The 24,617-nt window shown below is 44.3% G+C and overlaps 3 protein-coding genes across 6 annotated transcripts in view; 2 read left to right on the top strand and 1 right to left on the bottom strand.

The window, feature by feature from the left end:
* The window catches only part of SENP1 (SUMO specific peptidase 1), a 59,486-nt gene extending 58,307 nt beyond the window's left edge, over positions 1 to 1,179 (bottom strand). The window contains exon 1 of one of the 2 annotated variants that reach the window (XM_007516230.3): positions 1,095 to 1,179. The gene's annotated coding sequence lies outside the window, so the exon portion shown is untranslated. Of the gene's footprint in view, positions 1 to 544; positions 679 to 1,094 lie in introns of those variants that run through there. The other variant, XM_016185224.2, reaches the window with a different exon arrangement.
* Positions 527 to 1,326, top strand: LOC132539355 (basic proline-rich protein-like). The gene is made up of 2 exons (XM_060193535.1): positions 527 to 698; positions 770 to 1,326. The coding sequence occupies exons 1-2, from the start codon at positions 527 to 529 to the stop codon at positions 1,324 to 1,326; spliced, it is 729 nt and encodes a 242-aa protein (XP_060049518.1).
* The window catches only part of PFKM (phosphofructokinase, muscle), a 55,439-nt gene continuing 31,400 nt past the window's right edge, over positions 579 to 24,617 (top strand). The window contains exons 1-2 of one of the 3 annotated variants that reach the window (XM_007516231.3): positions 3,218 to 3,308; positions 3,919 to 4,041. In XM_007516231.3, coding sequence (XP_007516293.1) covers positions 3,227 to 3,308; positions 3,919 to 4,041 — 205 coding nt within the window. In that variant the 5' untranslated portion in view covers positions 3,218 to 3,226. Of the gene's footprint in view, positions 699 to 3,217; positions 3,309 to 3,918; positions 4,042 to 23,461; positions 23,623 to 24,617 lie in introns of those variants that run through there. The other 2 variants (XM_060195461.1, XM_016185226.2) reach the window with 2 other exon arrangements.

The following is a 24,617-nucleotide window of genomic DNA, read 5'->3' as shown; positions in this document are numbered from 1 at the left end:
ACATCTGGCTAAGCGCACACACTACAGTGCACAAGGACCCGGGTTCAAACCCCTGGTTCCCCCATCTGCAGGAGGAAAATATCACGAGTGGAGCAGGACTGCAGATGTCTCTCTGTCTCCCCGTCTTCTCTCAATTTCTCTATCCAATACTGAACAAACAGAAACTAAAAAATAAAATTAAAATAAGGGGCCGGGCGGAGGTGTACCTGGTTGAACACACATGCTACAAAAAAATAAACATAAAAATCGCCGGTGGGGGGGTATAGATAGCATGATGTTTATGCAAACAGACTCTCGTGCCTCAGGCTCCAAAGCCCCGGGTTCAATCCCCCACATCACCTCCATAAGCCAGAGCTGAGCAGTGCTCTGGTCTAAAAAAAAAAAAAAAAAAAAAATCCCACCAAGTCAAGCAGCTGGCCAGCGGTCTATATATGTTTACAAAAAAAAAAAAGGGGGGGGGGTTCTAAGGGGAAAAAATGTTTCACAAGAACCAGCACGACGTCACATAAAATGCCTGCCAAGTACAATGACTGACGGGGCTGACCTGAGAGTGATACAGGAGCTGTACCGCCGACCAGATAAGCCGGGGGACGGACACACAGACACACACACTGCCGGCGCGGCGACCGCGAGGAGTCCGGTCGGGTCCTTCCCGGGGCAGCGCCGGTGCCGACAACCTGCAGGCGGCGATGCGACAGGTGAGCGGGCCCGGGGGCGCCCCGGAGCCATCGGCTCCCCCCGGACACCAGACCCGCTTCTGGCGGGAAAGTCCCGAGCTCCCCGCCGGCCCCGTCCTCCCCCCGCGCGGCGCCCGCCTCCCCGCCGCCCCGGAGGCCGCGGCCCCAAGGCGCCTCCCCGGGGGCCCCGCTAACAGCCGCCCGCCACGCCGCGGCCGGCCGACTGCGAGGGGCGGCGACCCGGGGACCCGGGGGCGGGACCCGGCGCGAAGCGTCGTCCCCGCCGCCGCCGCCGCCGCCGCCGCCGCCGCCGCCGCCGCCCCGCGCAGCCCCGGCTCCCTCGGCCCGGCCCGTCCAGCCTCCCCGGCCAGGCTCCCTCCATCCTCACCCCTCCCCCAGCTTCCCGCCGCCACTTACCGAACCGGAACCGGCTGCTCTGCGAATGAGTTTCCGGCCGGGCGCGGAAAGCAAAACCCGGGAACAGCCGCGAACCGGAACTACCTCCCGCAACACCGGAAGAGCTCCTGGGGAGGCGGCGGGTGGGCAGAGGGGGTGGGGCGGGAGGTCAAAGAGCAGAGTTGAGGCCCCGCGGAAACGCCTGCGCAGTGTGACGAGGCCTGAGAAGCCAAGGGAGCAGCCGAGGCTGTAGTCATAATTCATTTCTTCCCCTACTGTGGGCTTTTTATATTTGTTTCCTCCTTCTGGTTGCCGGAACACTGTTAGTGCCTTCCGTCCTTCCTCTTTTTCTGTTCCCTCAACTCCCCTTCCCCGCCGACTTGTGGTTCCGCTTGGCGACTTTTTCACTCCTGATGCGGTTTCCATGGCAGTTGTTCCGCGGTTGGCCTTGGGCGTGTGGGAACCTGGGAAAAACCCTGGATAGATAGCTGGGAAATCCCTCCATAGATAGATGCCAAGCCCGAGAGCTAAATCTGGAGTCAGCTATATTGTGTGTTTCATTGATACTCACGGAAAGTTAGTTTTCGTAGAAGTTACTGGAAATAATTTAGTTTAACAGGTACCAAGAAATGTAATCACTTCCCCCAAAGTTGTAACGTTGCAGCCCTGCAAACAATGTGGCATCCATCTTGATTGCTATTGGGAGAGAGGAAAGGAAAAAAATTAAAATAAGCATCTTAGGTACATTCTGGAAACATATAGAAGCTCCCAGAAATCTGGAGAGATTAAAAAAAGAAGAAAAAAGCCGGGGGCGGGGGGGCAGATAGCATAATGGTTATGCAAAGAGACTCATGCCTGAGGCTCCAAAGCCCCAAATTCAATCCCCCACGACGACGACCACCACCACCACCATCACCATAAGCCAGAGCTGAGCAGTGCTCTGGTAAAGAGAAAGAAGGAAGGGAGAAAGAGAGAGAGAGAAAGAAAGAAAACTATGGGGGGGTGGACCAGAGATCTGCTTTTTCTGAGTAGAAATGAGAAAGGCAGCCTCACCTTACCGCGAGAACTCCATGGCCCTGGTGGTAGTGTTCCTGGGACTGAACTCATTACCCTGTAGTTAGTGTGATACTTTTTTTTAAAATATTTATTTATTCCCTTTTTGTTGCCATTGTTGTTTTTTTATTGTTGCAGTTATTATTGTCGTCGTTGGATAGGACAGAGAGAAATGGAGAGAGGAGGGGAAGACAGAGAGGAGGAGAGAAAGACACCTGCAGACCTGCTTCACCACCTGTGAAGCGACTCCCCTGCAGGTGGGGAGCCGGGGTTCGAACCGGGATCCTTATGCCGGTGCTTGTGCTTTGCGCCACCTGCGCTTAACCCGCTGCGCTACAGCCCGACTCTCAGTGTGATACTTTTAAGAAGAAAGTAAGGGAGAGGGAAGGTGTTTGTTGAACAGTGTGCCAAGCACCTCAGCTTGATCCTCTGGACCGGGCTTGGAGAAAGGCTTCTGAGTAGGGTAGGCTCTCTAGGGCCATTGAGCTCAGTCCTGCAGAGAAGAGGTCTCTCTGTAGGAGTCCTGCCTTTTAGATCCTCTCAGCAGTTGGGAAAAGAAGATGCTTTGCCTAGGCCAACCTCTTGCCTGACAAGTGCAAAAATAGAGGCTTTTTTCCCCCCCCAGAGCTCTGTTCAGCCATGGCTTATGGTGGTGGGGATTAAACCTGAGGACTTTGGAGCCTCAAGCATGAGAGTCCCTTTGCATAACCATTATGCTATCTTCCCCTGCCCAAAATAGATGCTTTTTTTAAAAAAAAATTCATTTTCCCTTTATGTTGCCCTTGTTGTTTTATTGTTGTAGTTATTGTTGTTGTTACTGATGTTGTCGTCGTTGGATAGGACAGAGAGAAATAGAGAGAGGAGGGGAAGACAGAGAGGGGGAGAGAAAGACAGACACCTGCAGACCTGCTTCACCGCCTGTGAAGCGACTCCCCTGCAGGTGGCAAAACAGATGCTTTATATATCACTTCCTGCTGTTGAGTCCTACGGATCTATTAGTACTGAAAACACCTGGTCCTTGTCAGTTTTGTCCATCTTCATCTTTCCAAAGAACTCTTCACTGCAGATTAAACTTTTGTCTCTATTTCTAGGAGGCAGCCATGCGTAGAGAGGAATTTCATCTGGAGTTTTTCATGTGCGTGAATATCTCTCGCCAGGTAGTCAGGCCTCCTCAGGTAACAGGTACCTCCTGATCAAACTCTAGAATGGGCTATGTTGTAAGGTGCCTCCCTGCAGTGTGCTAGACTTCACTAACATAAATACAGGCTTTGGAGGGTCAGGTGACTTTGTTTGCTCCTTTCCCACTATGAGAAAGTGTCACTGAGTCATACCTCCATTGTGCAAGTATCAGGTGAGACCTGGGTCTAGTGTGGGGGAGTAGGAAGATGAGGACTAAGAAATTAAGGAAGATTTGCAGCCTATGAGCTGATAGTTGATTTCTTTGCACTTGGGTAATTATTTTGACCTTTTTAGACTCTCTGGGAGTCCTCTTGCCATTGTGATTGAGACTCCAAAACCTGTAAGAAAGGTCCCAAAGAAAAACCCCAGTCTCAAAATGTCTAACTGCATGTTCTGTCCACCCCTGCCATATATGTCCAACAATTAGAATCTCTTTGAATTAATGTAATTTTTAGGAAGAGTGATCACTTCTCTAATTCTTTTACTTGATTTATGAAAAAAAAAAAAAAAAGATCTTGGATAGTTGGAAGCCATAGAGAAAATTAAAGAGAATAAGGAGTGTTCCCTTCCCTGAGCCCCTTCTTGAGGGTGACATAAAGATATCATTTCTCAGCTGAGGAAGCTTCAACTTCCAGCACGCTCACACAGAAGCCACCACCAGAGACAGAAGCCTCGGAGAACGTAGAAACTGCAGATGACCAAAACGCCACAGATGGCATACCTATTTTGGAAACCGGTGAGGCATGCAATTAATTAACCGAGGGGGAAGGCTATGGAAAGGAGTATTGAGAAATTTGTGCATAAGTTCTACATTAAAGTAATACTTATCAAGCTTCAAACAGGAGTTAAGACACAACAGGGAGAAACTGTTTATGTGAGAGAGGAGATCATCTGGGAATCTGTAGGATGAGGGAGATTTCTCTCTGAATAATTTGATTTGGGTTGCCAGGAACCCGAACAACTAGAGGCAAAAAAAGAAGTTGATTTAGTTCATAGTAGAGGGGGAGGGTGGGCCGAGAGGGAACACATGCCTTTCCGTGTGTGCCATCCAGGTTTGGGCCTCAGCACCATGCAGGAGATGCTTTGGCCCCAAGGGAAACACCAAAGGTGTTATGTGTCCCCCATCTATTTCTGTATCTGAATACAAAGGCCCAAGGGGTGAGGCGGTAATACAGGTGGTTAAGTGTACATGGCACACAGCACAAGGACCCCCATAAGGATTGGGTTCGAGCCCCCACACACACCTTCAGGAGGGTGGCTCCACAAGTGGTGAAGCAGGTCTGCAGGTGTCTGTCTTTCTCTCCCCGTCTCTGTCTTCCCCTCCTCTCTCCATTTCTCTCTGTCCTATCCAACAACAACAATAATAACAATGATAAGCAACAATAGCAACAAAAGGGAAAAAATTAAAGTTTAAAAAAACAGGTAAGTATACCTGCTCATGAGACATACATTATATAAGATATATGTTACATAAGATTGAGAATTCTCAATTTAAACATATCTTTTCATTTGTTTTAGCCAGAGCACTGCTCAGCTCTGGCTTATGGTGGTGTGGGGGATTGAACTTGGGGCTTTGGAGCCTCAGGCTTGAGAGTCTTTTTGTATAACCATTATGCTATCTACTCCCTAAACATATTTATTTTAAAGTTCAACAGAAACATTAAGTTTTCACTGTGTGCCTAGTAATTACTAGAAATGACAGAGAGACTATACTATTTATGTAAAACATAGCTTTGTCATTGTTTCAGTAGTTTATCATTTGAAAATGCCTTGATGGTTATTTTTTTTAAAGATTTTATTTATTTATGAGAAAGATAAGAGGAGAGAGAAAGAACCAGACATAACTCTGGCACATGTGCTGCTGGGGATCGAACTCGGGACCTCATGCTTGAAAGTCCAAAGCTTTATCACTGTGCCACCTCCTGGACCACTATTTTTTTTCCCTTTTGTTGCCCTTGTTTGTTTGTTTTTTGCATTGTTGTACTTATTGTTGTTGTTATTGATGTTGTTGTTGGATAGAACAGAGAGAAATGGAGAGAGGAGGGGAAGACAGAGAGAGGGAGAGAAAGACACCTGCAGACCTGCTTCATTGCCTGTAAAGCGACTCCCCTTGCAGGTGGGGAGCCGGGGGCTCGAACCGGTATCCTTACACCAGTACTTGTGCTTTACTCCACGTGCGCTTAACCCGCTGCGCCACCGTCTGACTCCCTTTTTTAAAATTTTAAAAATATTTTTATATTACAGAATTACATGTTGACAGGGGTTTGAATCCACACCATTCCCACCACCAGAGTTCTGAATCTTCACTCTCCTCACTGCAATCCAGCACAGTTCCCCTAAAGTTGTAGACATGGGTCAACCATCTTCTCTACAACTATCTGTCCACATTTATACATAGTTGCCCCTTCTTTTTCTAATTCACTCCTCTCTTTCCCTCTAAACCATTCATGACATCATAACTACCTCCATATGTCCTTCTCCTTTTCCTTCTCTCTGGGTGCTGATGGAGCTGGAGTGCAGAGCCCTCTTATCTTCATCCTATCACTTCTTCCCTGCTGGGAGCATGGATCAAGGTTGTTTATGGGGAGCAGAAGGTAAGAGTTCTGGCTTTTGTAGCTGCTTCTCTGCTAGGATGGGTGTTGATAGGTAGATCCATACCCCCAGCTTGTTTCCATATTTCCCTAGTGGACCAGAGCTCTGGAGAGGCGAGGTTCAAGGACACATTGGTGAGGTTGTATCCCCAGAGAAACTGGTGTGGAGTTATGGTAACATCTGTAACTTGATGTCTGGAAGGTGACATAACCAGATTTGAAGAGTTACTTTGGCGGTTATTTAATCCAGTTCTTTATGTTTTCAGGAGGAATTAGAGTCGAAAGAGATTTTCCTTAAGAAGCTAGTAAATCCAGATGGGGGAAATAGCATAATGGTTATGCAAAAGACTTTCATGCCCGAGCCTCCCAAATCTCAGATTCAATCTCCCCCACCACCACCACCACCACAAGCCAGAGCTAAGCAGTGCTCTGTTTAAAAATAGTAAGTGGTCTCAGAGGTGGCACAGTGGATAAAGCTTTGGACTCTCAAGCATGCAGTCCCAGTTTAATCCCAGGCAGCACATGGACCAGAATGATGTCTGATTCTTTCTCTCTCTCCTATCTTTCTCATTAATAAATAAAATAGTAGAAAAGTAATAATGGGGCTGAGGAGACAGCATAATGGTTCTGAAAAAAACTTTCATGCCTGAGACTCTAAAGTCCCAGGTTCAATCCCAAGCACCACCATAAGCCAGAGTCGAGCAATGCTCTGATTTCCGTATCCTTCTTCCTATATCTCTTTCTCTCATTAATAATAATTTCATTGATTTAATTTAATTATTCACACCTGTGAAATATGAACCAGTTTTTTAAATTTAGTAATATTTTGTACATTTACTATTTGAAGTCATTATAGTAAGTTCAGTAGGAAATGAAAAAAAACTAGACACGTCATTCCCCAAAAGCTAATGGTCAGGAAAGGGAAAAATACAACAGTATCTAAAGTTAAGAGCTTGCTGTCTCTGTTCAAAATACTGAATTTCAAAAGTATGTAGGGTAGGGGAGAGTTGAGTGCTTATGCCGAGACACCCACTGAGCTCTCTTCAGCATGGGCACTAAACTCTGACTTAGTCTCATTCGTATACCCAAAGTTAATCAGACTCTCAAGAAAATTTACCTACAGGGGGGCCAGGCAGTGGCGCACCTGGTTAAGCTCACACATTACAATGCCCAAGGGTCTGGGTTCAAGCCCCTGGTCCCCACCTGCAGGGGGAAAGCTTCATGAGTGGTGAAACAGGTCTGCAGGTGTCTTATCTTTCTTTCCCCCTGTCTTCCCCTCCAATCTCAATTTCTTTCTGTCCTAGCAACAACAACAACAGCAATAACAACAGCAATAACAACAAGGGAAACAAAAGGGAAAAAATAGACTCTAGGAACAGGTATTCATAGTGTATACATTGAGTCCCAACAATAACCCTGGAGGCAAAAAAGAGAGAGAGAGAGAGAGAGAGAGAGAGATCGAAGCAATGTTACATATGGCAACAGACTTGTGTCCCTTAAACAAACTTGCTTTGCCCGTGCATAAAAAACTATTAGGTGGGAGCTGGGCAGTAGTGCAGCGCGTTAAGCGCACGTGACTCAAAGTGCAAGGACTGGCTTAAGGATTCTGGTTTGAGCCTGCAGCTCCCCACCTACAAGGGAGTCGCTTCACAAGTGGTGAAGCAGATCTGCAGGTGTCTATCTTTCCTCCTCTCTGTCTTCCCCTCCTCTCTCTATTTCTCTCTGTCCTATCGAATAAAAACAACATCAGTAACAAAAACAATAAAACAACAAGGGCAACAAAAGGGAAAATAAATAAATAATTTTTTTTTTTAAAAAGCTGTTAGGGGAGTCGGGCGGTAGCGCAGCGGGTTAAGCACGTGGCACAAAGCGCAAGGACTGGTGTAAGGATCCCAGTTCGAGCCCCCGGCCCGGCTCCCCACCTGCAGGGGAGTCGCTTCACAGGCAGTGAAGCAGGTCTGCAGGTGTCTGTCTTTCTCTCCCCCTCTCTGTCTTCCCCTCCTCTCTCCATTTCTCTCTGTCCTATCCAACAACAACAATGATAATAACTACAACAATAAAACAACAAGGGCAACAAAAGGGAATAAGTAAATTAAAAAAAAAAAGCTGTTAGGTACAGAAATAAGCCAGACTGGTGAGTTTATCTATCCTACAGCTTCCTAACTTATACAGATATCATTTCTTTCTTTCCTCTCCCCCTCTCTATATATTATAAAAAGGAAACATTGGCAAAACCATAGGACAAGAGCGGTACAACTCCACACAGTTCCCACCACCATAACTCTGTATTCCATCCCTTCCCCTGATAGCTTTCCTATTCTCTATCTCTCTGGGAGTATGGAGCCAAGGTCATTGTAGGATGCAGAAGGTGGAAGGTCTGGCTTCTGTAATTGCTTCCCCGCTGAACATGGGCGTTGACTGGTCGGTCCATACTCCCAGCCTGCCTCTCTCTTGTCCTAGTGGAGAAGGCGTCTGGGGAAGTGGAGCTCCAGGACACATTGGTGGGGTTGTCTTTCCAGGGAAGTCTGGATGGCATCATGTCAGCATCTGGAACCTGGAGGCTGAAAAAAGAGTTAACATATAAAGCCAAACAAATTGTTGACTAATCATGAACCTAAAGGCTGGAACAGTGCAGATGAAGAGTTGGAGGGGTCTCCATTCTGTAGAGAGCTAGTAGGCCTATTTTAGTTATATTCCAAAGGGGCTGTGGCTATACTAGTTTTTTTTTCTTTCTTTTTTTTCTTTTCTCTGACCCTGAAATCTGATATGCAGGTGGATCCAAGTTATTGTCTGGGGAGATGATGTCATGGCTGGAAAAAGAACCAGAAAGCTGGATCAGGGAAGAGAGTAGCTCCCAAATATGGGAAAGGTGTATTAAATATTGTTGCATATAAACCCCATCGATTTGATCTGATCTGGGGTTCATATTCAACTTAGGAGCCTATGTGACCTCTGCATCCCTGTAGATCTGAGCTCACATTCTGTGGTCATGAGTAGGAACATTCCAAGCTGCCCCAATATCAGGGCCCATCTTCCTCAGGTGGAGCATACAGTGTGTTGTCCAGCCTCCCTTCAGAGGATGGAACAGTCTCTACCATTGTTGATCCAAGTTGAGGGCATCCAAGTTGGTCCTATGGGGGTCCACAAAGGGGACTATTGTGTTGTTCCTGATAGAGATGACCGGTAACAAAGGAGAGAGGGGTTTATTCGAGGTCTAGGCCCATCATGTCTGTTTGGGAGTCTCAGGACTCCCCGAATAGGGCCCCAGCATATGGGGTGGCCTGATAATGACTAAAGAGTCATTGTTAAAGTTTGCCGGTCTCTTGCCCTTATTCAGCTTTTGCAGTCCTTGCTTTGATAAGGTTAGCTTTGGAATGAGTAGGAATGAGTAATAGGAAGTAGGTGAGGAGGGTATCTAAGTCTAAGTAGACACTATTTCATTATGAACTTCAGACTGACTCACTGCAGACTATTGTGTACTTTTGCTTTCAGGTATATATTTTGTCCTAATTTATGGATACATGTGAACATATGCTCTATCTCATGGGGCCAGGTCTATATCTAGGTTTTGGGACTTTGTTAGAAAGTGAACCACCTGGAATGGAATTAGAGAAAACAATGAAAGGCAAGGTCTCACCTGAGTAATGAGGCTAAAGGATTGACGTTGCACACCTGATGTCTCTGGACACAATCTGAAATGAAGTGTCCTGAGGTGGTACTCATTGCGTTGATTAGGCTGGGATCAGCAGATGCAGTATTATTTGGTATGAATTGAGAGAAGCATGCAGGAAAGTGAGCCCCACCCTAGAGGCTCCAGGACTGGGGGAAATATAGACTCTCTAGAGGAAGTGGGAGATTCCTGCTGTCATGGGGTTTAAGAAGGCAATAGATAGTTATTGCTATAATCACATTATTTGCAGTTGGGTTAACTTTGAAATATCCCTTTGTTAGGATTTGCTGTATCATGGACAACATCACCATAATTTATGTCCTTTGACATTATTTGTATATAGCTGTGCCACCAGTTGCTTCTGTTCTCCCTGGTCTAAGCTTTTAAGAGAGTTAACATACTGAAGACTCAGCCTGTGGTCTGTACATTAAAAAATTTGAGACATTCAATCAATTTTCCCCTCTCATATTAATTAAATAGTCATTTATATGACTACAAATTAATAGGGGTGTACATAAACACCATTCCCACAACCAAAAGACTGTGTCCCATCCCTCCCCCCCACCCATGAAGCCAAACCTCGGCCCTCACCCTCAACCCAGGGTTTTTACTTTGGTGCCCTACTCCAAATTCAGTCAAATCCTGCTTTTAGTTTCCCTTTCTGTTCTTCTTTCTCAACCTCTGTTTATGAGTGGCATCATCCCATATTCATCTTTATCTTTCTGACTCAGCTCACTTAACATAATTCCTTCTAGCTCCATCCAAGATGGGTCAGAGAAGGTGAGTTCATTGTTCTTTTTTTTTTAATATTTATTTATTTATTTCCTTTTTTTATTAGTTGCCCTTTTTCCTTTATTGTTGTAGTTATTGTTGTTGTTGATGTCATCATTGTTGTTAGGACAGAGAGAAATGAAGAGAGGAGGGGAAGACAGGGAGGGGGAGAGAAAGATAGACACCTGCAGACCTGTTTCACTGCCTGTGTAGCGACTCCCCTGCAGGTGGGGAGCCAGGGGCTTGAACCAGGATCCTTACACCGGTCCTTGCACTTTGCGCCACATGCGCTTAACCCGCTGTGCTACCGCCTGACTCCCGAGTTCATTGTTCTTAATAGCTGCATAGTATTCCATTGCGTATATATACCACAGCTTTCTCAGCCACTCATCTGTTGTTGGGCACCTGGTTGGCTTCCAGGTTTTAGCTATTACAAATTGTGCTGCTATGAACATAGATGTGCACATATATTTTTGGTTGGGTGTTATGGAGTCCTTGGGGTATATCCCCAAGAGAGGAATTACTGGGTCATATGGAAGGTCTATGTCTAGTCTTGTGAGAGTTCTCCAGACTGCTGTCCAGAGAGGCTGGACCAATTTACATTCCCACCAGCAGTGCAGAAGGGTTCCTCTGTCCCCACAGCCTCTCCAGCATTTGTTGCTGCTGTCCTTTTTGATGTATGCCATTCTCACAGGGGTGAGGTGGTATCTCAGTGTTGTCTTTATTTGCATTTCTCTGACAGTCAGCGACCTGGAGCAGTTTTTCACGTGTTTGTTGGCCTTTTGTTCACTCTGGAGTGAATGTTCTGTTCATATCCCGGCCCCTATATGATTGATTTCCATTTGCTTTTGTTGCTGTTGTTTGAACCAGAGCACCACTCAGCTTTAATGGCGGTGCCGGGGACTGACGCTGAGTCTTCTTGCATACAAGTCCTGTGCACTACCACTGCTCTGTTTTCCTGACCCATTGGGGAGTTATTTGAAAGTCTTGGATTAATTCATAAGCACATTGCAAACTCCGAGAAAATAACTGAAAAAAATAAACAAGCAATAAATAAATAAATAAAACCTTACAAATATGCAAAGAAAGGTGAAAAAGAGAAATGTTAGTTAAAATCACCGAAGGCACATAAGAGTAGAAGACAAAGGTGAAAACAGAACAAGGACAATAGAAAGCATTAATGAGGGAGTCAGGCAGTAGTGCAGAGGGTTAAGTGCACGTGGTGCAAAGCACAAGAACAGGCTTAAGGATCCCAGTTCAAGCCCCCGGCTCCCCACCTTCAGGGGAGTCGCTTCACAAGCGGTGAAGCAGGTCTACAGGTGTCTGTCTTTCTCTCCCCCTCTGTCTTCCCTTCCTCTCTCCATTTCTCGTCCTATCCTACAACAACGACATCAATAATAACTACAACAATAAAAGAACAAGGGCAACAAAAGTATATCAATAAATATTTTTTAAACATTTTTTAAAAGGGAGTCGGGCTGTAGCATAGCAGGTTAAGCGCAGGTGGCACAAAGCACAAGGACCGGCATGAGGATTCCGGTTCGAGCCCCGACTCCCCACCTGCAGGGGAGTCACTTCATAAGCGGTGAAGCAGGTCTGCAGGTGTCTATCTTTCTCTCCCCCTCTCTGTCTTCCCCACCTCTCTCCATTTCTCTCTGTCCTATCCAACAACTACGACCACAATAATAACTACAACAATAAAACAACAAGGGCAACAAAAGGAAATAAATAAATAAATAAAATAAAATATTAAAAAAGAAACCATTAATGAGGCCCAGGAGGTGATTCAGAGGATAAAGCACTGGACTCTCAAACATGAAGTCCCAAGTTCAATCCCTATAACTGCACATGCCAGAGTGATACTCTAGTTCTCCACCCCCAGAAATAAATAAGTCTTCTTAAAAGAAGAAAGCAGGGAGTTGGGCAGTAGTGTAGCGGGTTAAGAGCATGTGGCGCAAAGTGCAAGGACCAGCCTAATGATCCCAGATCAAGCCCCCGGCTTCCCACCTGCAGGGGGAGTCGCTTCACAGGTGGTGAAGCAGGTCTGCAGGTGTCTATCTTTCTCTCCCCCTCTCTGTCTTCTCCTCCTCTCTCCATTTCTCTCTGTCCTATCCAACAATGATGACATCAAGAACAACAATAATAACTACAACAATAAAACAATAAGGGCAATGAAAGGGAAAATAAATAGTTAAAAAAAAAAAGAAGAAAGCATTATTGGATGTGATGTATACTAATATAACTGTTTAATAAAACGCATTGAATCTCAGTGGCTTAAATCAATGCTTTATATCCATTAAAAGGCAAATTGTCAGTGAATCAAAATGCATGATCATAGATGGGGAGACCATGCAGTGGCAATACACCAGACTTTCACTCCTGAGACTGGCTCAATATCAGGCGCCGTCATGAGCCAGAGCTGAGCAGTGATCTTGTCTCTCTTTCAATAAAATAAATAAAGCAAAACCAAAAAACATAATGCAACTATATGTTGTCAACAAGAAAACAACTTTATCTCAAAATTTATTATTTATTCAAAGTCTGTGTTCTTTTTAATATTTTATTTATTGGATAGAGGCAGAGAGAAACCAAGAATCTTCTGTGAAGCTTTTCCCCTGTAGGTGGTGACCAGGGACTTGAACCCTGGTCCCTAAGCACTGTAGCACGTGCATTTAACAAGGTTTGCTACCGCCCTGCCACTTATTATTTATTCAATGAAAGAATGAGACCAGAGATTGCTCCATCAAATGTGTTGCCAGGATCAAGCCTGCATCCTCATTCATGCAAGGAATGTACTCCCACCTACTGAGTCACCTCCCCAACCATAGGCTTACATATAAGAACACATACAGGGGCCAGGTGGTGGCGCACCTGGTTGAGCGCACTTGTTACAATTCACAAGAACTCAGGTTCAAGCCCCTGGTCCCCACCTGCAGAGGGAAAGCTTCCCAAGTGGTGAAGCAGGACTACAGGTCTCTCTCTTATCTCCCTCTTCCCTCTCAATTTCTGGCTGTCTCTATCCAATAAGTAAATAAAGATAATTAAAAAAAAAAGAACACATACAAATTAAAAGCAAACCCATGGATAAAACATAGATTAAGGGCTAACCAAAAGAAAGCAGGATTGAGGGTGGAGGTATAATGATTATGTAAAGAGACTTTCATGCCTGAGGCTCTCAAGTCCCAGGTTCAATCCCCTACACCACCATAAGCCAGAGCTGAGCAGTGCTGTGGTAAAAAAAAAAAAAAAAAAAAAAAAGCAGGAGTGACTATATTCATTTGAGACAGAAAAAACAAAGTTACTAGAGATAAAGAAAGATATATGATTTAAAAAAGTCAGTTTTGGGAGAGGGAGATAGCATAATGGTTCTGCAAAGAGACTTAAAAAAAAATTGTAGTATTTTCCCTTTTGTTGCCCTTGTTGTTTTATTGTTGTAGTTTTTATTATTGTTGTCATTAATGTCATCATTGTTAGATATGACAGAAAAATGGAGAGAGGAGGAGAAGACAGAGAGGGGAAAGAAAGACAGATACCTGCAGACCAGCTTTGCCTGTGAAGCGACTCCCCTGCAGGAGGCTCAAACCGGGATCCTTATGCTGGTCCTTGTGCTTGTTGCCATATGCGCTTAACCCGCTGCGCTACCGACTGACTTCCTCTCTCCCTTTCTATCTCCTCTTACCCTCTTGATTTCTGACTGTCTCTATCCAATAAATGAAGATAATAATAGGGAGTCGGGTGACCTGCTTTATCTCTTGGTCAGGAGTCAGTGATTAAGCTAAGAAGCCTATTGATAGTTTAAAAGCCCTCAGGCTCCCATAACCTACAGGGAAGGAAAAAAAAAAAAAGAGACTTTTAAACCACTGAGCTCCAACTCAGGGATTAAAATAACTGTTAACTTCCACCACTGTGAACCCTTTAATTAACTTACTTAGACACAAGTCAATCCAGACAATAGTGATCAATAATTTGAAAAGTACTGATAAAGGGAACTCATAACATAATATATAAAATGGTTAAAACAACAAGAAAAAATATTGGAGAATCGAACCAGGACAAGAGTACGGCTAAAAGTCCTCCAGAGGGTGAAGCACAAAATAATGAGTTCAACATCCAAACATTAGCTAAGGAAATAATAACAGGAGTGAGTAAAGCATTTGAAAAAATTGTAATCAGAAATGCAGGAACAACAAATGAGAATATGGAAGAAAATACTAATTATCTCATGGTTATTAGAGAGCTGAAAGCTGAAATAGCTGAGCTAAGAATGCAACTAGCTGAACAAGCTAAAACAGTATCAGAGCAAGGCAACAAAATAGATGAACTCCAGAAAACAGTAGAGGGCAGAGAGAATAGAATCTATGAGGCTGAAGACAGAATTAGCAAGATTGAGGATGAATTAGAGACAACTAAAAAAGAAGTAAGAGATCTCAAAAAGAGATTAAGAGATGCTGAAAACAACAACATGGTCCTATGGGATGACTTCAAAAGAAACAATATACGCATTATTGGCATACCAGAGGAAGAAAGAGAAGGAGAGGAAGAAAGCATTTTCCAGGCCATAGTAGCTGAAAACTTCTCTAGTCTAGACAACATCAAAGACATAAAAATTCAAGAAGCCCAGAGGGTCCCAAACAGAATTAACCCAGACCTAAAGACACCAAGACATGTCATACTTAGAATGGAAAGGAATAAGAATGAAGAAAGGATCCTGAAGGCTGCAAGAGAAAAACAGTCACCTACAAAGGAAAACCCATAAGATTAGCAGCAGACTTCTCCATACAAATACTACAGGCCAGAAGAGAATGGCAAGATATCTATCGAGTGCTCAATGAGAAAGGCTTTCAACCAAGAATACTATATCCTGCTAGACTGTCATTCAGACTAGATGGAGGCATCAAAACCTTCTCAGACAAGCAACAGTTGAAGGAATCAACCATCACCAAGCCTGCCCTGAAAGAAGTTCTGAAAGGTCTTCTATAAACAATCAGACTACCACAAATAGGACATATATCAAAACACTCTAAAACTCTACAAGAATGGTGTTAAAATATCTTCAATCTTTGATATCAATAAATGTCAATGGCCTAAATTCACCTATTAAAAGACACAGAATAGGAAGATGGGTCAGAAAACACAACCCAACAATATGCTGTCTACAGGAAACCCACCTAACTCAACAAGACAAACACAGACTTAAAGTGAAAGGATGGAAAACTATCATACAAGCCAATGGCCCACAAAAAAGGGCAGGAACAGCTATTCTCATATCTGACATGATAGACTTGAAAACAGATAAGATTAAAAAAGATAGGAATGGACACTACTTAATGCTCAGAGGATCAGTCAATCAAGAGGACTTAACAATTATTAACATCTATGCACCCAATGAGAAGCCATCTAAATACATCAAACTTCTACTGAAAGAGCTACAGCAATATATTAACAGCAACACAATCATAGTAGGGGACTTCAACACCCCACTCTCTCAACTTGACAGATCATCAAGGCAGAAAATCAATAAAGACATAATGGAGCTAAATGAAGAGATAGATAAACTAGAACTATTGGACATTTTCAGAGTCATTCATCCCTAGAAACTGGAATACACATTTTACTCAAATCCACATGGGTCATTCTCAAGGATAGACCATATATTAGGCCACAAAGACAGCATCAGCCAATTCAAGAGCACTGAAATCATCCCAAGCATCTTCTCAGACCACAGTGGAATTAAACTAACACTTAACAATCAACAAAAGATTAGTAACAGTGCCAAAATGTGGAAGCTCAACAGGACACTTCTTAACAACTTCTGGGTCAAAAAGGAAATCAAGGAAAAAATCAAAATGTTTCGAGACTTCAATGAAAATGAAGACACAAGCTATCAAAATATTTGGGACACAGCTAAAGCAGTCCTAAGAGGGAAGTTCATAGCTATACAAGCACACATTAGGAAACAAGAAAAAGCACAAATAAACAGCCTGATTGCACATCTTAAAAAAAAATAAACAGCCTGATTGCACATCTTAAAGACCTAGAAGAAGAACAACAAAGGAACCCTAAAGCAACCAGAAGGACAGGAATCACTAAAGTTAGGGCAGAAATAAATAACATTGAGAATAGGAAAACCATACAAAAGGTCAACGAAAGTAAATGTTAGTTCTTCGAAAGAGTAAACAAAATCCACAAACCTTTAGCCAGACTCACAAAACAAAAAAGGGAGAAGACCCAAATAAATCGGATAGTAAATGAAAGAGGAGATATCACAACAGACACTGCAGAAATTCAACATATCATGCGAGGCTTCTATGAACAACTATATGCCACCAAGCTAGAGAACCTGGAAGAAATGGACGATTTTCTAGATACCTACCAACTTCCAAAACTAAGTAAAGAGGAAGTGGATAACATGAACAGGCCCATCACAGCTAATGAAATTGAAGCAGTTATCAAAAATCTCCCCAAAAATAAAAGTCCTGGACCAGATGGTTTTACAAATGAATTCTACAAAACCTTCAAAGAAGAACTAATACCTCTACTTTTAAAAGTCTTCCAGAAGATTGAAGACACTGGAATACTCCCTGCCAGCTTCTATGAAGCTAACATCACCCTGATACCAAAAGCAGACAGGGACACAACCAAAAAAGAAAACTACAGACCAATATCTCTGATGAACATAGATGCGAAAATATTGAACAAAATTCTAGCCAACCGGATACAGCAGTATATCAAAAAGATTGTTCATCATGACCAAGTGGGGTTTATCCCAGGCATGCAAGGTTGGTTTAATAAAAGTAAATCAATCAAAGTGATCCACCACATCAACAAAAGCAAGACCAAAAACCACATGCTCATATCAATAGATGCAGAGAAAGCCTTTGACAAAATACAACATCCCTTTATGATCAAAACACTACAAAAAAATGGGAATAGATGGAAAATTCCTGAAGATAGTGGAGTCTATCTATAGCAAACCTACAGCCAACATCATACTCAATGGTGAAAAACTGGAAGCATTTCCACTCAGATCAGGTACTAGACAGGGCTGCCCACTATCACCATTACTATTCAACATAGTGTTGGAAGTTCTTGCCATAGCAATCAGGCAGGAGCAAGGAATTAAAGGCATACAGATTGGAAGAGAAGAAGTCAAACTCTCCTTATTTGCAGATGACATGATAGTATACATGGAAAAGCCTAAGGACTCCAGCAAGAAGCTTTTGGAAATCATCAGGCAATACAGTAAAGTGTCAGGCTACAAAATTAACATTCTAAAGTCAGTGGCATTCCTCTATGCAAACACTAAGTTAGAAGAAATTGAAATCCAGAAATCAATTCCTTTTACTATAGCAACAAAAACAATAAAATATCTAGGAGTAAACCCAACCAAAGATTGAAAGACTTGTATACTGAAAATTATGAGTCACTACTCAAAGAAATTGAAAAAGACACAAAGAAGTGGAAAGATATTCCATGTTCATGGGTTGGAAGAATTAACATCATCAAAATGAATATATTACCCAGAGCCATCTACAAATTTAATGCTATCCCCATCAAGATCCCAAGCACATTTTTAGGAGAATAGAACAAATGCTACAAATGTTTATCTGGAACCAGAAAAGACCTAGAATTGTCAAAACAATCTTGAGAAAAAAGAACAGAACTGGAGGCATCACACTCCCAGATCTCAAACTGTATTATAGGGCCATTGTCATCAAAACTGCTTGGTAATGGAACATGAATAGGCACACTGACCAGTGGAATAGAATTGAGAGCCCAGAAATGAGGCCCCACACGTATGGACATCTAATCTTTGACAAAGGGGCCCAGACTATTCAATGGGGAAAGCAGAGTCTCTTTAACAAGTGGTGTTGGAAACAATGGGTTGAAACATGCAGAAGACTGAAACTGAATCACTGTATTTCACCGAATACAAAAGTAAACTCCAAGTGGATCAAGGACTTGGATGTTAGACCACAAACTATCAAATACTTAGAGGAAAATATTGGCAGAACTCTTTTCTGCATAAATTTTAAAGACTTCTTCAATGAAACAAATCCAATTACAAAGAAGACTAAGGCAAGTATAAACCTATGGGACTACATCAAATTAAAAAGCTTCTTCACAGCAAAAGAAACCACTACCCAAACCAAGAGACCCCTCACAGAATGGGAGAAGATCTTTACATGCCATACATCAGATAAGAGTTTAATAACCAACATATATAAAGAGCTTGCCAGACTCAACAACAAGACAACAAATAACCCCATCCAAAAATGGGGGGGGGAGGACTAGGACAGAATATTCACCACAGAAGAGATCCAAAAGGCCAAGAAACACATGAAAAAATGCTCCAAGTCTCTGATTGTCAGAGAAATGCAAATCAAGACAACAATGAGATATCACTTCACTCCTGTGAGAATGTCATACATCAGAAAAGGTAACAGCAGCAAATGCTGGAGAGGGTGTGGGGTCAAAGGAACCCTCCTGCACTGCTGGTGGGAATGTCAATGGGTCCAACCTCTGTGGAGAATAGTCTGGAAAACTCTCAGAAGGCTAGAAATGGACCTACCCTATGACCCCGGAATTCCTCTCCTGGGGATATATCCTAAGGAACTCAACACATCCATCCAAAAAGATCTGTATACACATATGTTCTTGGCAGCACAATTTGTAGTAGCCAAAACCTGGAAGCAACCCAGGTGTCCAACAACAGATGAGTGGCTGAGCAAGTTGTGGTATATATACACAATGGAATACTACTCAGCTATAAAAAATGGTGACTTCACTGTTTTCAGCCAATCTTGGATGGACCTTGAAAAAAATCATGTTGAGTGAAATAAGTCAGAAACAGAAGGATGAATATGGGATGATCTCACTCTCAGGCAGAAGTTGAAAAACAAGATCAGAAAAGAAAACACAAGTAAAACCTGAAATGGAATTGGGATATTGCACCCAAGTAAAAGACTCTGGGGTGGGTGGGTGGGTGGGTGGGGAGAATACAGGCTCATGAAGGATGATAAATGACATAGTGGGGGTTGTATTGTTAAATGGGAAACTGGGGAATGTTATGCGTGTACCAACTATTGTATTTACTGTTGAATGTAAAACATTAATTCCCCAATAAAGAAATAAATTTAAAAAAATAATAATAGGGAGTCGGGCTGTAGCACAGCGGGTTAAGTGCAGGTGGCGCAAAGCACAAGGACCAGCATAAGGATCCCGGTTCGAACCCCGGCTCCCCACCTGCAGGGGAGTCGCTTCACAGGTGGTGAAGCAGATCTGCAGGTGTCTATCTTTCTCTCCTCCTCTCTGTCTTCCCCTCCTCTCTCCATTTCTCTCTGTCCTATCCAACAACGACAACAACAATAATAACTACAACAATAAAACAACAAGGGCAACAAAAGGGAATAAATAAATAAAATAAATATTAAATAATAATAATAAATAAATAAAAAGGAGAAAAAAATAAAGGCTGGAATAGTTCAGATGATGAGTTGGGGCAGGGGGTGTTTCTGTTTTATTGATAGTTGGTAGTCCTATTTTAGTTATATTCCAAAGGGCCTGTGGCTATACTAGTTTTTAGAGCCTGAAATCTGATACACAGGTGGATTCGGGTTATTGTCTGGGGAGATGATGTCATGGCTGGAAAAAGAACCAAAAGGTTGGATCAGAGAAGAGAGTAGCTCCCAAATATGGGAAAGGGGTATAAATGTTGTTGACTGTAAACCCCATCAATTTGATCTGATCTGGGGCCCATATTCAGCTTAGGAGCCCATGTGACCTCTGCATCCCTGTAGCTCTGAGCTCACATTCTGTGGTCATGAGTAGGAACGTTCCAAGCTGCCCCAGTTTCAGAACCCGTCTCCCTCAGGTGCAGCCTCTCTTTGGAGGATGGAACATTCTGTACCATTGTTGATCCAAGTTGAGGGCAAGGGGACCCACAAAGGGATCTATTGTGTTGTTTCTGATAGAGATGACCAATAACAATGGAGAGAGGGATTTATTCGAGGTCTAGGCCCATCATGTCTGTTTGGGAATCTCAGGACTCCCCATCTAGGGCCCCAGCTGACTAGTATTTCTATAACTATCTCTCTCTCTCTCTTTTCCCCCATTTTTTTCTATGGTTCTGCCTTCTCTTTCTTAAGTCACACCTGCACCTATTACTATTTCTGAATGTCTTTCTTTTTTATTTTCTCTCTCTTGGTCCTGATGGAACTGGGTTTCAGAGCCCTTTAGCCATCTTCCCCTAACATTTCTTCCCCTCTGGGAGTATGGACCAAAATTCTTTTTTGAGTGCAGAAGGTAGGAGTTTCAGGAGACTAGGGAGAATCCTAGGGTTCCCTGACTTGGATCCCAGCTGATGGGGTGGCCTGGCAGTGTGCGCAAGGAGGCTACCATTCGATGAGCCAGTCTCTTGCCCGTCTCCATCTTTTGTTGTCCCCTTTATCTGATGAGCTTGGTATTCTCTTAGCTGTTAAAGCACTGAGTGTCATTTGTTGTATCCAGATTGGTCTATAGGGTGCGACCTCAAGTTGGGGAAGAAATACACCTAGAATTTCAGTGGGCTCAAAGTTAGCCTTGAGTTTTCTTGCATTTCCTTGTTTGATGATTACTGTATGGCTGTTTTACTGATGTAGTTACTAGTTGATGAACATTTGGACTTCCGCTTTCTGTTCATTATGAGCACTGTTGCTGTGGACATCTGTGTCCAACACTTGTATGCAGACACATCATTTAATTTACCTTGGATATACAGACACGAGTGCAATTGGCAGTCATATGCTGACTCTATGTTAACATTTTCAGGAACTTTCAAAGTGTCTTACATTGAGGCTGAAGCATTTAACATTCTTACCAATAATATATAAGGATTCAAATTTCACCATAATTCTCCAGTATTGGTTCTTTTTAAATTTCTTTTTATTTCTCTTCATTTCTATTTTTTCCTTTTTGTCATAACCAACGTTTCACCCTTGAGCTGATTTTTTTCAGACAGAGACAGGAGCAGGTACTGTGGGAGAAAGGGAAAGACTCCACATCACTGGGACTTCTCCCAGTGTGGTAGGAACCAGGCTCCCACTCAGGCTGCATCCAAGCCAAAGCAGGTACACTATAAGGTGAGCTGTCTTGCTGTCACTTATCTTTCTCTCTCCTTAATATTGTGTCTAATCTTTATGCCTTTTCCACAACGTCATATAGTTGTACTCATACTGTGTCTAGCCTTTTCAGACTGACTTCTTTTACTAAGTAAATTGTCCAGATGTCCCCTCTTCCGAGCCCAATCAATTCATTTAATGTAATTCCAGCCAAGGTTTCTTCCATGTCTTTTTGTGGCTTGCTAGGGTCATTTCTTTTGTTGCTGAATAACCCCCATTCTGGGGCCTGTCTTTTCACTTTTGGATATAACATTTGCAACATACAAGTTAATGTTGTCAACCAAGTGGCCCTTATCTCCCAGCCTGACTGTTTCTCATCCTTGCATTATTATTTGTTAGGCAAAGGGTACAGGGACAGGCACTCAGGTAAGCAAGAGAGTTATAGAAAGAGTGGGTTGAGGGCAGGGGGGAGATAGCATAATGGTCATGCAAACACTGTCATGCCTGAGGTTTCAAAGTCGCATGTTCAATCCCCCCATACCACCATAAGCCAAAGCTGACCAGTGGGGTACCAAATGCCCCCCCCCATTAGAAAGAAAGAAAGGAAGGGAGGAAGGAAGGAAGGAAGGTAGATAGATGAACATGGAGAGGTTCTGAAGCCTAGCGAGTGTGGCGCAGAGGAAGGAGTAAAGGAGATCAGAATAAAGGAGGCACCTCTTGCTCTGGACCGTCCTCATTCAGGTGCCAACTCCAGCGGGAGGATCCTGTTTGTTCTGTAAACTGACAGGTACAGACTGAGCTGTATCAGAATCCACTCCCCACTCCCAACTGCAGGCTTGAGACTGGCTCTCATGGCAGGGGTTCGGGCCATTTGGTACCTCCCCTGCCATTCCAAACTAGCTTTTCTATAATATTCTCTGAGAATGGACATTTTTTAATAAATATTTAAAAAAATACTTGTTTATTCACTTTTGTTGCCCCCTTTTTAAAAATATTTATTTTATTTATTTATTCCCTTTTGTTGCCCTTGTTGTTTTATTGTTGTAGTTATTATTGTTGTTGTCGGATAGGACAGAGAGAAATGGAGAGAGGAGGGGAAGACAGAGAGGAGGAGAGAAAGATAGACACCTGCAGACCTGCTTCACCGCCTGTGAAGCGACTCCCCTGCAGGTGGGGAGCCGGGGTTCGAACCGGGATTCTTATGCCGGTCCTTGTGCTTTGCGCCACCTGCGCTTAACCCACTGCGCTACAGCCTGACTCCCTTGCTGCCCCTTTTTATTGTTGTTGTAGTTATTGTTGTCGTTATTAGATAGGACAGAGAGAAATGGAGCGGGGAGGGGAAGACAGAGGGGGAGAAAAAGACACCTGCAAAAGACCAGCTTCACTGCCTATGAAGCCACTCCCCTGCAGGTGGGGAGCGGGGCGGGGGGTGGCTAGAACCGGGATCCTTAGGCTGGTCCTTGTGCTTTGTGCCACCTGTGCTTAACCCGCTACTAAAGTACTGATCAGCTCTGGTTTATGGTGGTGCAGGGGATTGAACCTGGGACTTCAGGGCCTCAGGCATGAGAGTGTCTTTGCATGGCCATTATGCTATCTACCCCCATCCTGAGAAGGGAAATTTTGAAACCCCTCTATGGAAAAATGTCAGAGTTGGATATCCCTCAAAGGGAGGGATTCATTTATCTTCTCATCTCTGGGCACCAATGGCAAGCCGGGCAGGCAGGCTTCCTACTGAGTGTTCCTTGAGGGAGCGATGGAGATGGAGGCTGGGGGCGGCCTGCCGAGATGTTGGCTGCCTGGGGTCTGTGCAGCCGCGGCTCCGCAGGAGTCGTCTCTGCACACAGGAGGAACAACTAATTCACTTCCCACTCCCACTGAACAGGAGGGCAGCCAGCAGCGGGGACCCAGCCACGTCTGGGGCGTGAACCCGGACTCAGCCGCCTTCTGCGGAGGTGGAGAAGGAGGGGAGCAAGGCGAGCTGGAAGGGCGGAGCCTCGGGCCGCATCCGCCGGGAGCTGGGCCGCCTCTCCCCCGCCCGGCGCCTCCACCTGGCTCCTCCCCGTGCTCCCTAAGCTCCCCTCCCCCTCCCCAAGGACAGTCGCGAGGGAGCCCGGGCGGAGCGGCTGAGACTCGATCACAAGGCCAGAAGGGAGCTTGGCTAGAGCAGGGGGCGAGCCGAAGGCCAGGTGGGGAGATAGGGGGTGAACTGGGCGTCCAGTGGGGGTGGGGGTGCGGGGCCAGGAGGGAGGGGGCGGGCATCTGAAGCCCGAGCCCGGAGGGGGGATGGGAAGGGCGGCCGGGGGGCTGCCGGTAGCCGCTGGGCCCCTCGTGGGCGGGAAGGGGCAGCCCGATCGCGCCGGGATCAATGGATGGTGCTCAGACCTCGCTGCCCTTGGCGGCCCGACTCTAACCCTGGCCCGCAGCCAGTTCTCATCAGGGTGCGCGTGATGCTACCTCTCCGGGCTTTCTCCCTCTCGCGTGTTTATCTACACACGTGTGATTTTACACGTGTGATTTTTACATGTCGATTCCAGGTTGCGTCTGTTTCTGCCCTGTGGGTGTAGCTCTAAAGGTCGCCTGCTATGAATCTGCGTGCTTTTCTGCTTCTGTAACTATCTCAGAGATGCAGGAGAAGCAAGCATGTGAGCTCCTTTTTTGTGTGTGTGTGCAGCTGGGCACATGGAATCGTCCCCTTGTTGTGGAACATTCTTTTCCCTCACGGAAGCCAGTAGGGGTGGAAGATCGCTTTATGGACTTCTACCCAGTGATGAGCTCCCTGAGTGAATGAGTAGAGAAAACGGGGCGGGGGGGGGGGTTTGCACGCTCCTGTTTTTGTTTTTTTCTTTTAAAAATCTTGCCATTTGTACCACTTGGATTTTCTCTTTTGAGATAGGCAGAAATGTGGGCATGAGCACTGAAGTTAAATAGTCGGGCGTCTATCTGCATGCGTTAGAAGTCGAATATGGAGCTATAGCTGTATGCTAGCACATTAAAACTCTTCAACATGGTTTGGCGTATTTTGTCTAATCAGTTTGTAGTTCTTTCAACAGGTATATACCTATCTCCTGTAATGTGCTAAGTTTCACTAGGCTATGGGAAAGTTTTAAAAAGGAACGTTGGGTAGGGAAGATAGCATAGTGGCTATGCCTCATGTCTCAGGCTCCAAAGGCCCGGATTCAAT

This window comes from Erinaceus europaeus, chromosome 7, assembly GCF_950295315.1.
Source record: "Erinaceus europaeus chromosome 7, mEriEur2.1, whole genome shotgun sequence".
Classification (NCBI taxonomy): Eukaryota; Metazoa; Chordata; class Mammalia; order Eulipotyphla; family Erinaceidae; genus Erinaceus; species Erinaceus europaeus.
The sequence above is the reverse complement of the archived record's forward strand: the minus strand, read 5'-3'. Positions and strand labels throughout refer to the sequence as shown.

Excerpts from the sequence above, each read along its gene's own strand:
- LOC132539355 (XM_060193535.1), top strand. The coding sequence starts at position 527 with ATGACTGACGGGGCTGACCTGAGAGTGATACAGGAGCTGTACCGCCGA. Across the intron at positions 699-769 it reads TGCAGGCGGCGATGCGACAG|TCCCGAGCTCCCCGCCGGCC; the intron begins GTGAGCGGGCCC and ends CTGGCGGGAAAG.